The following is a 17,470-nucleotide window of genomic DNA, read 5'->3' as shown; positions in this document are numbered from 1 at the left end:
TATGAAATGTCCGTCAAAGATAGTCCAGAAATATAGCAAGCAGGAAAGTAAAGAATCGTCGGAAGAAGATTAGTCTCACCGGCTTTTTTTTCATCTCGGAAATACCGGGATACCGGCAAGAGGGATCAAACTTTATCAATTTTTCTGCGTCGGTGTCGGAACGAGGTTTCATAACTTCACGCGACGCTTCTATGCGTATTTTTATCCATCGATCTGCAACATTTCATCGAGCTTCGAATATCTTATTGTTACTTTTTATACAATAATATAAAACAGCTGTCTTTTGTGCTCCGTAAATCTACGGGGTGTCACGCAATGTCTCGTAATCAGCAAATGGAGGGTTCCTGAGGTCATTTGAAGCAACTTTTTCCTTTACAAAAATTTTCTCCACGGCTTCGTTTACGAGTTATTAGCGAAAAACAGTGACCAATAAGAGGCGAGCACGGCGGGCGCTCCGCCGTTGCGGGCCAATGCCGCGTCGCGCTGGTCGACTGACGCGGCGGTAGTGGTCGCGAGGGCGGGGCGCCAGCCGTACGCGACCTCTCATTGGTCACTGTTTTTCGCTAATAACTTGTAAACGAAGCAGCGGATCGCATTTTCGCTAAGGAAAAAGTTGCTTCAAATGACCTCAGGAAGCCGTCATTTCTAGATTACGAGAAATTTTTGGGACATCCTGTAATGTTAAATTATAGGCGGCGGTAGAGTAGTAATTTAAAGCCAAAGATAAGTTTAAATTTAACTAGGAATAGTTGCACGGTCGACGCTTTGGCCATCCGTGCGTTATACCGACGCAAAAAAACTGACAAACTCTGATTCCTTTTCTTCGAGAAAGCCAATTATCCGTCACCTTGCTTAATTACCTGATTCTGAGAAGTTACTGTCTGCTCTTTGCGCAAGTCGGTCGAATCTGGTGGCGTGGGATTAGGTTTTTGTTTCTTCTGCGGCTTCTTCGTGGGCTTGTTGTTCGGATTGATCTCCTCGCTGTCGATCGGAATGAATCGATTCCCGTAGGCGGCTGCAGAAAGTTCACGGTAAATCATATATTGATATATATTACGTGTATTTATTAATTATGTTATATACAGGGTGGTCCATCTAAATAAGGCCACCTAAATATCTCCTCTAGTTGCGGAGGTACAAAAAATCTTTTTTATACTATTTCAATGGTTTGGAAAAATCATCGTATTGCAAACAAAATTTTGTTATTATAGCACCTAATATAAGAATATATTAGAGGAGAGATAAGATATATTAGAAAGATAAGAATATATATATTATATATTATATATATGTATATTTTATATATATTATATATTATATATTAGGTGCTATATGTATATATATATTAAACAGATAAAAATATATCAGAATTATTAATATATTATAAGAATATATTTATAATTATACGCATTAATTTCTACCAAAAGAATTTGGTAGAAATTAATTCTTCAATTCTAAACTTGTCACAAAATATCTTTTTAGCGCATTAAATAAACACGTAAACGTGTACCACCGGCATGGAACATCTTAATAAATTGTCAGTATTTCGCTTCATAAATTCAACGATGATGAAATGAAAAATCTGAAACCGTATCGACTGCTCTGATTGCGCGAGTATTAACAGACAGCTAAGCAGCTAAATTGTCGATGCGAGCGCTGGACAATTTAGCAGTTAGCCAAGCCGATTGTTAATACGATATCGATAAATCTAGACAATTGGAACGTGAACAAATTCGATGTCGTTGTCGTTGGTATAATTTACCTGTTCGATCGGTGTACAAACTTTCTCCCGAATTCGCTGGCGCCGAGTCCAAGTTCGCGTTCCGTTGAAGATAGACGGAATTACTTAATCGCAAATACTCCTCGCTGCTGATCTGCTCTTTCGTGCGAAATTTTACGATAAGCTGCGTCTGCGCGTGCGAATTTCCCGCTGCAACACAAACGGTGATCCACGTTGAATCCATCTGCGCGACGTTCGACTTTATCGGTGTCGGAACAATACGCGGTTCGAAGCGCGAGATCTGAGAGTTCCTTTGTCGCGACAGATCGGTAACGATGTGCAGTAAATTCTGCCTAATCGACGCTCAAATTGCGCGCAAAAGTGGACAATTTGGGGTAGAGGAGACACGATTATTCGAGCCCTGCGGCTCGTTTTTATAGTCGTTGACAATATCTTCTGGTTCGTTTTGCGAGCAAATGTAAATGAAAGCAAAATGGAATGTTTAAGAGAAACGAATTTTGTTGCCGCGTCATGACCACGATAACCATGACAATAAATTAATTATTAGTAACTTTCATCGAAAAATGCCAGTTTGGTTGGCGAAATTGAAACCGGAAGTTTAATACGAAAATTAGCATGTCTCCTCGCATTTGCTGTTACCGAAATATTAGCTTTTTTTTTTCTTTTTAGATTGTTTTTTTTCCACACTAATTGCGAGTTTAACGCTATAGCGACTTTGATGTTTATGAGTGATTTTAATACAACGAAAATAAAATTGTTTATATTTCTACCATATAAAATTTGCGACAACTTTGCAACGAGACGATTTGACAACGTTGACGCTTTATGTATAACGTTCTCATACGTGAAATTACGTAAAATGTTAACGAGATCTACCTAAACACGCGTAAACACCGGAATCGGATGCCGTGATGTCGTTTATCTTCAATGCTCCCTTCCTGCTGATCTTGTACTTCCTCGATTTCCTTAATTCTTTATTATCCTTAGTCCATATGATCTGCGCCCTGAGAACATTTCCATTTTAGATAAGACATTTATGGACTGCAATTACAAAGTAATTCAATTACATCGCATTCGATTACGTTGCGATTCGCAAATCTGATCTCGCGTTCAATTCAATTACGTTGCAATTATTAATTGCAATTGAAGTAGAATTGCAGAGTGCGATCGAATTGATTTGATAACACCATCTGAACCGGAATCAACTTTGCTATAATTCTATTATACAATTGGGTTTCAGTTGTACAGGATATCCCATAATTATGTCAACACTCGGAACAAATTGATTCCTGAGGTCGTTTGAAGTAACTTTTTCGTTTACAAAAATTTTCTCCAAGGCACCGTTAACGAGTTATTAACGAAAAACATTGACCAATGAGAGGCGCGCTTATTTGGCGCATGGCGGCCGAGCCAAGGAGTGGCGGAGGCTCGGTTCCGGTCATTGGCTCGGCTGCCTCGCGCCAGCCGCGCTCGCATCTCATTGGTCATTATTTTTCGCCAATAACTCGTTAATGGTGCCTCGGAGAAAATTTTTGTAAAGGAAAAAGTTACTTCAAATGACCTCAGGAATCACCCTCTTCCGGGTGTTAACATAATTAAGGGACACCTTGCATCTAGTTCGTTTTTACTCTCTAATGAACGAAATGCGAATTCAGAATTGTTTTTAGTCAAGCAAATCGTGTCGTTTAGTTATAGCGTTGTTATAACTATAACAATATAGTTATAATGATACATTATATAGATAAATATTAAGTCGAATTAATAAATTAAACTATTATGATTATATTATAAATAATATAATAATATTATACTATAAAATAAACTATTCCCTTTGCATATTTCAATATTGTTTAAAAACAACGAGCGTAAACAGCGTAAAAGAAACTTTCGAGTGAACTAATATCTAAGCTATGGTCATGACAACGGGAATTATCTAATGAACGATTTAATTAGAGGGTTTCAGTCGCGTAATTCGATTCACAACGTAACAGAAGTACAATGTAATGAGATTACACAACTGACATAGCACAAATGTGCGAATCGTGTGGATTTACTTGTCGAACTTCCTGACGGGACATCGAATCTTGATGAACTGCGTCCCTTGAAAGACTTTCGCGGTACCGCCGATCTTCAGATCCACTTTCGCGTTCAGCTCGGTTTGATTGTACGTGGTGTTCTGACTGGAAATGATCGGCAAGGAACCAGCGTCCATGTCGTGACAGGCTCTGGTGTTACAGGGCCTCTCGGTGGCTGGTTTCTGCGACGAACATTCGCGATCCTCTCGACTTTGTTCACGTCCCTGGGCCATTATTTGGCCGCACGACACTTTCCGTTTCATCACGCCTCCCCCGCAAGTTTTGGAACACTGCAAAACGTTTCGAATTACCATTTTCAAAATTTTTACACTCCAAAAAGTAGTGATAATACTCCTCGGGGCGAATCACGTGAGGGAAGCTAATATTTTCTAATTATTAATTATTACTAATTATTTCGTATTTTCATATTATTTATGAACTCAACCTGTTCATTTCTAGCGACAATCATAATTTTATCAGTTAATTTTGTGTACACGGTTGTTCGAAATTACAACGCGTAACATTCAAAAGGTTTTCTTCCATATGTTGCTAATTTTGCGTCTACTGGGCACCGGAAGACTAATTAATTGGCTTTTCAATGAACACGCTGCGTCAAAACGAAGTTTCATAATTTTCTCCTCGGTCGAATTTGCAAATATAAATGATTAAATTATTTCTACTCTGTTCAATAATGCGACAGAAAATTCGAACTATATCTGCCTACGATTTTGTTTTTGGGTGTCCCAAAATTATGATACTTCCGGGAAATAAGAGATTCCTGAGATCATTTGAAGTAACTTTTTCCTCAGCGAAAATGCAATTCACGGCTTCATTTACAAGTTATTACCGAAAAATAGTGACCAATGAAAGGTGAGATATGCTGGCGCAAGGGCGGCCGTGCCAATCAGCGGAACTGGGCTCCGCGCACTCGTTGGCTGGGCCGCCGCGCGCCAGCCGAGCTCGCCTCTCATTGGTCAGTGTTTTTCGTTAACCCTTTGCACTCGAATGGCGACTCTGAGGCGCCACTAAAAATTGGTGTACTATTTTTCAAAATCATTCTAAGAGCATCGGACTCGTTTCTACTTGAAAAGAAACTATTAAAATTGCATTGTACTTGTCAACAGGCTCAATTTCATGTGCATAAGTCGCAATAAATTATATAAAATAGAACTACTGTAGATCAGAAGTCATGTTTTGGATTTCGAATTCGAATAGCTTCGACCGCAAAGGGTTAATAACTCGTAAACGAAGCCGCGGATTGCATTTTCGCAAAGGAAAAAGTTACTCAGAATGACCTCAGCTACTCCACATTTCCGTATTGCGAGACATTTTTGGGACACCCTGTATATATTCGCTTCCGTCGTGATTATCACGACGAAGCCACGAACACGTGCATCGAGGTGTACCGACGCGATCGTGGAAGAACAAAAGAAATTACACATACCTTGCCCCATTTTCCGACATTCCATTTCACGGGACAGTCGAACACGTTGCAGTATTGTCTGTCGGCCGGCGGTGGCTGCGGGCACATCTTGTTCGGCACTGGCACCGTCTTACCTGTGGATCCTCTAGTCACCTCGTGTATACAGGTGACGTATCGCGTTTGTATTCCGAGACCGCACGGGCTCATGCAGGTCGAAAACTCGCTTAAATTCCATCTGCGGACGAGACAATCAGTCGCAACGATCAAATTCCACTGCACCGAAATATTTACGTTCGAAAATGCTCGTGTTTATTGAACACGGTCAACGCTTGTAAATCGGACGTGTCCGATTACACGTGTCTATATTATGTTATTTTTTCTATCGACTATTTCACGCAGTTCGAGATCTAATCCGTTAATTGTTATTCGCGGTAGTAACTGTGTAACGAGTTTCATGTTTCTGTTCACGATTCTCAGAAAAGCGGAGGCTATTACCGTTTTAACAATACTCGAATAAAGATCATTATTGTAAAAACGTTGGCATTACCGAGTACAGTTGATCGTTATTCTAAAAATAAGCTTTCCGACGACTGTAGTTAACCGTTCGCAGATCTTACGAATTTACAATAAAGATTAGTGAATAAAATACGAAATAGCATAAACTCGGAGAAATGAAAGATTGCAACTGTTTTCAATTTCGCGCGATGGTTAAGGTTATTTGATAATTTTTGTAAAAACCATTTTATTTAAGTATTTAAATATTAATGTTATAAATATTATTTAATATTATATTTAATATTAATATAATATTAATTATTATAATATTAATATAATATTATATATAAAATATAATATTATTTATTATAATATTAATATAATATTATTTAATATTATAAATATTGTATTTAATATAATTATTTAATATATTAAATATTATATTGTTGTAATATATCCCATTGTTACGTTCGCACTGAAAGGGGTGATTCCTGAGGTGATTTGAAGTAACTTTTCCCTTAGCGAAAATGCAATCCGCGGCTTTGTTTGCGAGTTATTAACGAAAAACAGTGACCAATGAGAGCCGAGATCAGCTGGCGCGAGGCGGCCGAGCCAATGAGCGGAACAGGGCTTCGAGCGCTCGTTGGTTCGGCCGCCTCGCGCCAGCCGAGCTGGCCTCTCATTGGTCACTGTTTTTCGTTAATAACTCGTTAACGGGGCCTCGGAGAAAATTGTTGTAAAGGAAAAAGTTACTTCAAATGACTTCAGGAATCGTCCCCTTCCGGGTGTTAACGTTATTATGAGACAACCTGTATAAATCGTGCGAAATCTGAGTAAATCCAACATTATTATTAATATTATTATTATATTGTAAAATAATGTACTTATGTACTTGTAACGAAGAAAATTAACGAATAAATTAATAATCAAGAAAACGTAGCTTTTTAACGAACTTCGTAGGTTGATATACTTCACCTCGGAGGACAAGGATGATCGTTGCAAACCCTTACTCTTGCTTCCGGTTTGGTCTCCGCGGTGCACAGCAATGGTATCACAGTTTTGCCCGTGTCGTCCTGTATGCAATTTATTATCAAGTCCTGCACACCTAGAACATCGAAATGTCCAGTTTGATGTACCGTATCCGTATAAAGCATTCTCATCAAGGATTTCTGTCGTTACGACGAGCAGATCGATACGAATCGCAGCAGCCCCTTTTATGCATCGATACGGATATACCGGACCGCCGCTCGGTGCAATTAATAGCACAATCTCGTCAAATTATTCGGAACAGTTAAACGCTCCCTGGGAAACGAATCCCAGATACATTCTGTTAATCCTTTCGGATTTGATTTTCGATAATACCCTGACTTATGTTCCCGGCTGATTATCGTCGACTGGAGTACACTATTTATGGAACACTAATGATCGCGATCGGAAGTAGATAATTCCACTGAAAGGTCCTACGTGCCTCGATAATGGTCCTTGTGAAATGGTAATTTTAATGAACTTTCGTTAAATTAATACTCGATTTCCCTGGTTTTGATTGCCGCCGGGCACTCTTCAGTCCCGCGACCATAACTGCCGACTTCCTCGTTAATTTAATAATCCACTTTGTTTTGCTGTTTTTTCTTTTTTTTTTTTTTTTAATAAGCGTCCCATAACTTTCGCTTTCTTTCGCCATTAATCGATATTTTCCGGAAACGATATTCGCGTTCTCGTTTATTCTAATAATGTATGACGCTGTAACTGTTCCGAAGGTAACAAATTCTCCCTAATCGATGCTTAGAATGGACAATTACTAAGAATGGACAATTTGGGAAGAGGAGATGCGATTTCTATAATTGTTGACAATCGGTAACTATAAAAACGGGCCACTAAGGCTCGAGTAATTATTCGATATTGTATCTTCTCTTCTTAATTGTCCATTTTTTTGTGCACAATCCGAGCGGTAACTAGCAATTAGGGGGAGAATTCACTGCATTTCTACGACATTATTTAGCGAAATGCTTTCAGAGCCACAAATGAGCCGTTTATTTTGAAAGTGACATAAGTCACTTTGTTTTTAAGTCGATATATTTAAGGGTTTGCATTTTAACACGTTTAAAAATATGAATGCTAAATTTCGAGAAGATTTACTTGTATTTGTTATCTCAGGATACTGATATTTTTCTCAGTATAAATAATTTCGAATAAACATTAAAAAATCAACACTTTTCATTACGGTCAAGTGATTTATGCCACTTTCAAAATAAACGGCTCAAATATCGTTATTCGACTATTTAGTTTCCGACCGATTCGTTTCAATTTTCGCACACGTTTCGTTAAGGCCCGCAGAAAAACACTAACGCGTCTAGAAAGCCTAGCTTAAAAAATGCTGAAATGAACAAGAAAGATAAAGAACATTGTCTATAATGAAATATACTATACAGAGTGTCCCAGGTTTTAATGTTCAAACTTTGCCAGCGTATTCTATGGCACAGAGTAAGAAAAAAATGTTATGTAAACATAGGTCATACAGAGCTTTATTAAGAAGTTATAACAAAAATTCAGAATAGGAATAGTAATCAACTTGCTGTTACTGCGAGCATTGGCTTGAATAGATCAGCGCATGCCGTGTGTTTATGTAAGCTGTGTTTATTAATACATTTCGAAATGTATTAATAACCGTTGTTGACAATACATGATTGACATCGAGCGAAGATTTTTTTTTATTTTCTATTTTTTTTTAGTTGATTACCATTCCTATTCCGAATTTTTGTTATAACTTCTTAATAAAGCTCTATATGACCTATGTTTACATAACATTTTTTTCTTACTTTGTGCCATAGAATATACTGACAAAGTTCGAACATTAAAACCTGGGACACCCTGTAGAAAATGTAGAGTACCAAAACCATCTGTTCCCTGTTTAATATACGGTGTCCGACCAAAGTCTTTGTACGGAACAATGTAATTCGATTGTTCCACTTCAAGGTAACTTGTTAGTCGATACAGTGAAATTTAAAACATTGAAATATTACTTTAACACTTTCGCTGTACCATTGTCTTCACAGTTACAATGGTTAAAACTTTTTTGATTTTAAGCATTTCTTAGAAGGAGAAGATAATTTATATTATATTCCTTATTATTATTAAGTTATATAAGTATAAGTTTGAACATTAAAACCTGGGACACCCAGTATACAAAAAGACATCAAATCGATAGAAATCGGTATAAAAAAGTATCATCCGATGAAAGAATCGATGAAAAATATCCAATAAAATCGGACTCACCTCCCAAGCAGGTGGCGCTGCAAGGCGCGTAGCCAGCTTCCTTCCACGAGTAGGTGGTCTGCACGTCGCTCCCGGCGGCGACCTTGATCCGTGACTCGTATCCACCACCGGAGCTGCCCGCGGACGATCTGTAGGTGTCCGTCAGGCTGGGCTCGGCGTAGCCGCTGTCGCCGACCGCATCGATGCCGTAGGAGAGGCTGTTCTCAATTATTCCGCATGGATCCATCACGCATTTCTCGGTCTCGATCGGCTTCGGGCCGGAGCACTGCCGGTCCGGCAGATCGGCGATGGTCCGACTGAACTCGAGGAATATTTTGCAGCGTACGTCGCGACGCCGGATCCCCTCGCCGCAGGTGACGCTGCACGGCGACCAATCGTCGGCGATGAACCTGGAGGGTCGCATTGTTTTGATGACTCGCGTACGAAACACCGGCCGCCGAAATTTCGGTCCCTGCATTTCGGGCTGCAGCGGAGTCCGTTCCAGAATTCTGCGCGGTTTACCTTGGTCTCCCGCTCGAATTGGGCTTCTCTGAGCCAGGCATAGGCACCCGAGATACTCGCTACCGATCGAACTCTGACGGAAATCTACTTATCAGATCGTGCCATAAGCTTCTGTCGCTCTATACTCTTCGCGGTGTAAACACGGAGCGATTGGTGGTCGAAGAAAAAGAGTTCAAATCTTCAGGGACGGCGGACGTATAGTCTTCGCGCGACAAGAAGGCACCTTCGCTGTTCGCTTCCCCCTCCTACTAGCTGCCCCACTGCCGCAGCTGTCGGCCGCTAGCGGCCGCCGTCGGCATCCGTCGCCATTCTCGGCCGCTAGCGACCGATCGCTGCCACACTGTCGCAGCCGTCGGCTGCTAGCGGCCGCCGTCGGCATTCGTCGCCGTTCTCGGCCGATAGCGACCAACAGTTGCGGCAGTGGGGCAGCTGCCGATAAGTGGGCAAACGTAAACGAAATCTCGAAATCATCTGTCCGCAGATATTTAACCCTTTGACATACAAATAAAACGGAATTTGAAAAATACTATTTAATCTGGTTCGTCTGAACAGTTATGTGCAAGTCGTAAAAGAGAATGCGTTATTATAACATTTAATCAGGTCGATATATAATGTTCATGGAGAACGATTAAATAACATTATGAAATAACAATTTAATAGTTCTTTAAGTTATGAAACATTTCAAAAGATTTTGGTATGTGTAGTATACTTATTATGTATTATATTATTATGTATATGTATTATGCTTATACACAATAATTACGGGGATTATTTATAATTTTTACTAAACTCAAATATTGACTAGTATGGCATTCGCCATGCGAGATCACTGCTATACTGAATACTGCTTTCAATGTGCTTCTTTCTGATTTACTGATTCGTGGATGCAACTTCGTTATTATTATACTGTCGAGAAGGTGGTAGGGAGGGGGGGGGGGGGATCTTGAACATTGCGAACAAACCAGAATCGACGCACGAGTAAAGCAACTGAGTGTGTGTGTGTGTGTGTGTGTGTGTGTGTGAGTAATCTAATAATATGCTATATTATAATAATAATAATAATACTATAATAGTATAATATTATTATATATTATATATTATACTATACTATAATACTACTGCTATAATAATATACTGCAAGGCGTCCGCCGAAAACAGCCCTCGACTTGTTTAAACTCGTCAAAGTCTACAGTGGCACGTGAAATGAACGACGACCCCAACTAGTCATTGTATGTCAAGGGGTTAAAAGGAAAGTGGGTGATCAGGAAGTGGCGCGCGAACTTATGGCACGATCTAATACACAGGATCATTCTACGCGCTCCGGAGCGTTTCAAAAGCCCCCATGCCTGCTCTAAGGTGCTAGGCTTTCCGATTTTTCTATTTGAAAGACGAATTTTTCGAACTTGTCTCTGCCAAACTCTCGAGCTTGTCGAGGTCCTTGCGGTCGTCTCAATTCGGAGATAGCTCGCAAAGAATTGATCTTTCAAGGTGTTCTCTACTGTATCAACACAATTACCTCCGTTTTGGGAACAGTTTCTAACAATTATGCCGACACGAGACATCGTTCTTAACGCAGTCGATCGTTCCGTTCGAAAGTTCGTCTCGAATCTTCTACGCGAATTCAACGAAATCAATTCTATGAAACGTGGAACGAACGTTCGAACAATTTATTACAGTTCGTTCGAAGATAATTTATGTCAATATACAGAGTGTCCCGAAAATGTCTCGCAATCCGGAAATGGGAGGCTCCTGTGGTCATTCGAAGCAACTTTTTCCTTTGCGAAAATGTTCTCCGAGGCTTCGTTTACGAGTTATTAACGAAAAACGGTGACCAATCGCAGAGCGAGTGCGGCCGGCGCTCCGCCCTCGCGGCCAATGCCGCGTCGTGCCGGCCGTCTGGCGCAGCGGCAGTGGTCGCGAGGGCGGGGCGTCAGCCGTGCGCGATCGCTCGTTGGTCACCGTTTTTCGTTAATAACTCGTAAACGAAGCCGCGGATCGCATTTTCGCTAAGGAAAAAGTTGCTTCAAATCACCTCAGGAATCTCCTACTTTCGGATTACGAGACATTTTTGGGACATCCTGTGTATACAGAAACCACGCGCACCGTGCATATTTCCGGAGCGAGTTACCGTTCGGTGACGGTACTTCGGCGGATGGTGCTGCCGTAGCGAAAGGGTTAAACGTCTGTCCACGTCGGAATCTACGCGACAAACCTTCCAAGAGGAATGACCCGATTCTATCCGTTATCACCGCTTCGCAATCTGTCCTAAAATATCAACGAACGACGCGGAGAAAGCTCGTGTCTCCCAGTCGGTTCCGATAACAGAGGTTCTACCGTGTTCACCTAGGAACTCTACCGTTCCAGCTAGCTGCTAGTTTACCTTCTCTGTCCGACATCGACCGACCAAATACCTTTTTTGCGACGGGAGGAGAAGAAGTCAATATGTATTCGGGCCGGAAAGATGTGTTCTTAATGGCTCGCGAGCGGGGAGCCTGGAGAAATAATTGAACAATCGCCGCGACATAATACGACGACGGTATTCGGAGCGGCGCGGCTCGAGGCGGGCACAGTTATTCATTGGTCCCGGTGCTCGTAGGAAATCGCGATAAATCAACGAACATGAAAGGAGCTGATTCTACGCGAGCGCATTCGTCTCTTTTTATTCGTTGGACAAACGTCGGCGACGCGACGCGGCGCGACGCGGCGCGGCGCGCACAGAGCGCGCGGAATTTATTGGCCCCTCTGCAGCTATTCGTGTAGTTCCTAAAGCGACGCGTGCACGTCTCTCTCTCTCTCTCCCTCTCTCTCTCTCGCGTCATCGATTAAACTGAATAAATAATGCTTGGTTATTCGGGAATCAGCCTTTCAGCGAACGATGGAGCCGTTTCTCGGTCCTCGTTCACTCGACGCGATCTGAGAGAAACCCCTCGAAATCCTCGAGTGTCTATTTTTCGGCCGAGCCCGCGAATCAATGATCCTTGTCGTCGATAATCTTTTTTAACCCTCCGCTTTCACCACTCTACGACCGGCTAGAAATCGACTCGAGTTTCTTTCTTTGCCCGTGGAACGTTTTTCAAAAGCGCCTAGCAATTTAGTTGGTATTCTCTTTCGCCCGAGACTTTTTTTTCAATCGGCGCCGCGATCGAGATAATTCGTAATTATTGTAATGCACGAACAGGATTTTAGGGACGATTATTGGACAACGGATACGGTACAGTAATTTCTCCCGGAAATGGCTAATCTTTGGGGTGCTGCGAATTTCATTGTGACAGGCCTACGATCATGAGATTTATTGCTACGTCGATGCCAAGGGTTGTTCCGGAAGACAATGCAAAATGGTCTGTTAGGGTGGTAGAGTAATTTCTCACTAATTCGCGCTTTTATTGTTATCGATTGTCGATAACAATAGAAAAGAGACGCGAGATTATTCGAATAATCGTATCTCCTCTTCTCAAATTGTCCGTTTTTGTGCGCGATCCGAGCGCGAATTAGGGAGAAATTACTGCGTTACGTTTTTGATATCTGATTTAACTCTTTAAATTTTAATTGATAGAATAAACGAATTAGATTAGTATTATGTTATTAAATAAATTAAATTAGTATTATTAATACTATATAAATACTATACAAATTAAATTAAATTAATGTTATTAATATTATATATAAATTAAATAGAATAAATATATTAAATAATATATAAAGTATAAATTATAAATTATAAATAAAAACTGTGGCCTCCGAATTGCTTTCGAATCGTGTCACGTGGCCTCCGAATTGCCTTAGAATCGTGTCAAGTGTCCTCCGAATTGCCTCCGGATCGTGGCAGAAAATTAGAAACGAAAAAGTCAAGTCATCCTTTTCATTCTAGTATTATTATATATTCATTTTTGCCGACTGCCCCTAGTTTCTAATAAAAACGAGCCACGAGGAGAATCGTGACTCAGTATTCCCAGATCTGCCGGTTTCAATTCCGACCTCCGAACATTTCACAGGAGAAATTACCGTATCTTCGTAAATCTCGACGCCAGCTGTACGCATCGCTCCAAAAAAAATTACCAAGAATTTCGCTGCTTAAGATAATCGCCGGGTGAAAAGGCGGAATCGCGACGCGAAATTTTGTCCCGAAGAAATTTCTATGGGGGGTGGGGGGAGGGGCCTCGAGAACCGCGGCTCGCGTATCGTCGACCGCGTTAACGGAATTCCCGAATCGCGATCGTTCCATTTCATTGAACAAGATGTATCTGTGCGAAAGAGAGGGACGTTGATCCTCGCAGGAAGAAGAATCTGGATGCAGGAACCTGCGTAAAATCCAACAGGCGAGCACGTGTAGACAGTTCTACGCTATAAATTATGCATGCTAAGCCTACCGGGGTTACCGTGGAATAACGCAAGCCAGAAAAAGGGGGTTTCAGGGGGAAGGGGTGGGGGAGGAGAGAACATCGGCGAAGAAACGGTGTACGATAATAGTCCCACGTAACATTATCATCGTAAGTCTATGCTAATGCTTGTTCTACGGCATTCGCGTTATGCGCTAATTAAATCACGGTAAATCTCGTAATCTCATAAATGCATTAGGAGCAAGAGGCAGGAAAACGTTAAGCGAAAGAAAGAAAAAGGAGATCCCAATAGAGAGCGAGAGAGAGAGAGAGAGAGAGAGAGAGAGAGAGCTAGAGAGAGAGAGAAGGAGGAAGAAAGAGGAAACTGAGGAGATTAAGCTACGTTGAATTTCAGCGGCGGCGGCGGCGGAGAGAGGATCGGGCAGAGTTGGAAAACTGTTGCGCGCGTCAGCAGAAAATGGAGACCGTCGCGAAACTATTCTCCCTCGGCTCGCCAAAAAATTCCTATTCTCTTACGAGAGACCAACGAAATAAACATTACCATTAAATGAAACTACTAATCGCCTTCTTTTACGGAATCTCTTGCTGACGCACCCTATCCGGCGGGGGGGGGGGATGGGGGTGCGGCTTGTTTTTCTTCCCCCGACCGACGATGGAATAACAGAGATTCGTTTATGAATCGAAGTTTAATCCTTGAACGAACTTGAATAATTTAACGAAACTCGGCCGACGTGTTCAACTTTTGTTATGCATTTAAAGATAAACATGAAGATTCATAGTCGATTCGATATTACAGTAAATTCTTCACAATCGACGCTTATATTGTGTGTAAAAAAAATGGACAATTTGTGAAGAGTTTGTCCCCTTTTTTGAAAAATATAGCTTCGACTTTTACAGTGTTTTATATATGTTCCATTCATATACTGCAAATTTTCTCTAATTGACGCTGATATTTTGCAAAAAAGGAATTGAAAATTTGTGAAGAGTTTCTCCTCTTTTTTGAAAAATTTAGCTTCGACTTTTACAGTGTTTTATATATCTTCGATTCAGGTATCGTAAATTCTCTTTAATTGACGCTGATATTGTGCAAAAAAAGAATGGACAATTTGTGAAGAGATTCTCCTCTTTTTTGAAAAATTTACGACTCATATACTATAAATTCTCTCTAATCGACGCTCATATTTTGTAAAAAAATGGACAATTTGACAAGAGTTTTTCCCCTTTCTCGAAATATTTCGCTTCAACATTTACAGTGTTTTATATATCTTCGATTCACGTACCGTAAATTCTCCCTAATTGACGCTGATATTGTGCAAAAAAATGGACAATTTGGCAAGAGTTTCTCCGCTTTCTCGAAATATTTAGCTTCGACTTTTACACTCTTTCGTATATCTTCGATTCACATACCGCCCCACACGTCTCGAATAAATAAAGTTTGCAATATTAAATATGCAACATAAAAAAAATGTAACGCTCAAATTTATACGCCACAATGATCACGCGTTCCATGCATCGTTTATTTCCCAAAAATGATCGCGCTTCGACATAATTGATTCCACAATAAATCGCCGGTCCATTTTTGCAATTCGTTCGAATGTTTACTCGCCGCGTGCGCAAGTTAACTATTTCACAAACTATCGAAAAGTGGCCCGCTCAAAAAACCGCACCCCTCGTCGATTCGTCTCCGGCAAAAGGGATCGATGAGCGAACAGGGCGAAGCGGGGGTTGCGGGCTGAAGCGTTCAGGCTAAAGTCATTTTCGGGGGAGGCTGCGGGGCGTGCGGTCGGTGTAGGTGGTGTATGCTTTTAAAACTTAGCCCTGATTTCGTCGTGAAACGGGCGGCGGCGGTCGGAGGACTTCGCAGACCCGCGGCGAGTTGCGAAAGCGTGCGAGGAATTCAACGCGAGAGGCGACGCGCGGGGGTGTGCGCGATCGTAAGGAGGGAGGTTTCGGTAACACACAAAAAAAAAAGAAAATAGAGGATAATTCGAAGAAGACGGCACTGGGGAGTGCGTCCCGTCTGGGTGTCTTTGGAAGCCGAGGGACAAGGGGGAACGTAAACAAACGGAGGGAGAAGTAGAAAGAAGAAGAAAAAGAAGAAAAAGAAGTAGAAGAAAAAAAAGAAAAAGAAATAGAAGAAGTAGAAGAAGAAGAAGAAGAAGAAGTAAAAGTAGAAGTAGAAGAATAAGAAGACGAAGAAGAAGAAATAGAGAGAGACAACGAGGGTGCGAGTGAAAGAAGAAGGGGGTGGAAGAAGAGAACGAGAAGAAACGAAAGACAGAGAAGAAGAGTTAAAGTGATAGAAGAAAGAGACACAGTAATGGGATACCTCAGATACAACCAGCCACAGGCAAAGTAGATCGTATATCTGTCGGGACAGATCAATTCACGTCAAGAAATGAATGCTTTCAACACGGTGAGATTTCTATCTAGCCGTCGTATGGTAAGTTTCTTTCCCGGGCAACCGACGAGAAGCTCTATCAACGTTTCTACGCACGTTTTTAGGACACCTGGAACCCGCCCGTGTACGCGCGTTTCACTATGCTTTAGCGATCCTCTTTGGTACTCACGTGGATTCCGACGGGATCGGCTGGTCGATTAGCTTCTCCGAGACCGGCGGGGGCGGGTACGGCTGCATCAGGGGTTGAGTCATCTCCTCGCCGTCTGGAAAAAAAGATTTCATCCCGTGCTATCTTGTCTCGACAGGCTGATTCGCTTTTAAGAGACGTTCAACCCTCCCGCGGCGTTCGTCAAAAAAAAAATTATGGTTACGGTGGCTGCAGGAATACACGTTCGGGTCCTTGGAAACTGCGCTGTGATACGATGCTTTCGGGATCGTTGGATGAAAGAGAGCAAAAGTTTGTTTCGTGAATTTAATTTTCATTCCGATAAGATAGCGATCATCTCTTGCTAATGACAGTGTACGCATAGTTTTTGAAATTACTCGACGTTCGGACGTAGAATAATTTTCTGATGATTTCAACTCGATGCTATTTCGATTAATTTTAGTTAGTATTTTAATTTTTTTTAGCGATTACAGTTTAGTCTGTGTTTCGAATACATTGAACATACCATTTCACACTATACAGCGTGTTCCAAATATGTCTCTCTCAATCTGGAAATAAAGGGTTCTTGAGATCATTTGGAGCAACCTTTTCCTTAGCGAAAATGCGATCCGCGGCTTCGTTTACGAGTTATTTACGAAAAACGGTGACCAATGAGAAATCGCGTATGGCTGACGCGCCGCCCTCGCGACCACTACCGCCGCGTCAGACGACCGACGCGCCGCGGCATTGGCCGCAAGGGTGGGGCGCCGGCCACACTCGCTCTCCGATTGGTCCATGTTTTTCGTTAATAACTCGTAAACGAAGCCGCGGATTGCATTTTCGCTGAGGAAAAAGTTACTTCGAATGACTCGAGGAACTCGCCATTTTTGGATTGCGAGACACTTACATATAAATTATGTATAATTATAAATATAAAATTATATAAATATAAATTAAAAATTATATATAATTAACGTGTGACTTAATCTCTTACTTCAAACTGTAATTTGTCTTTCGACGCGCGTTCCAATATTTTATGCAACGTTAGAACAGTTTGTGTTAAACAAATTACGATGTCA

The 17,470-nt window shown here is 41.3% G+C and overlaps 1 protein-coding gene across 2 annotated transcripts in view; it reads right to left on the bottom strand.

The window, feature by feature from the left end:
• The window catches only part of nolo (ADAMTS-like no long nerve cord), a 628,447-nt gene that overhangs the window by 15,201 nt on the left and 595,776 nt on the right, over positions 1–17,470 (bottom strand). For both annotated transcript variants that reach the window (XM_076523533.1, XM_076523534.1), the window contains exons 12-19: positions 16,416–16,509; positions 9,008–9,396; positions 6,710–6,839; positions 5,261–5,474; positions 3,796–4,106; positions 2,618–2,745; positions 1,763–1,930; positions 861–1,015 (exon numbers count right to left, since the gene is read on the bottom strand). In XM_076523533.1, coding sequence (XP_076379648.1) covers positions 861–1,015; positions 1,763–1,930; positions 2,618–2,745; positions 3,796–4,106; positions 5,261–5,474; positions 6,710–6,839; positions 9,008–9,396; positions 16,416–16,509 — 1,589 coding nt within the window. The remainder of the gene's footprint in view (positions 1–860; positions 1,016–1,762; positions 1,931–2,617; positions 2,746–3,795; positions 4,107–5,260; positions 5,475–6,709; positions 6,840–9,007; positions 9,397–16,415; positions 16,510–17,470) is intronic.

The sequence above is a fragment of the Megalopta genalis genome, chromosome 7 (assembly GCF_051020955.1).
Source record: "Megalopta genalis isolate 19385.01 chromosome 7, iyMegGena1_principal, whole genome shotgun sequence".
In the NCBI taxonomy this organism is placed as follows: Eukaryota; Metazoa; Arthropoda; class Insecta; order Hymenoptera; family Halictidae; genus Megalopta; species Megalopta genalis.
Note: the sequence above shows the minus strand (reverse complement) of the source record. Positions and strands in the feature narration are given on the sequence as shown.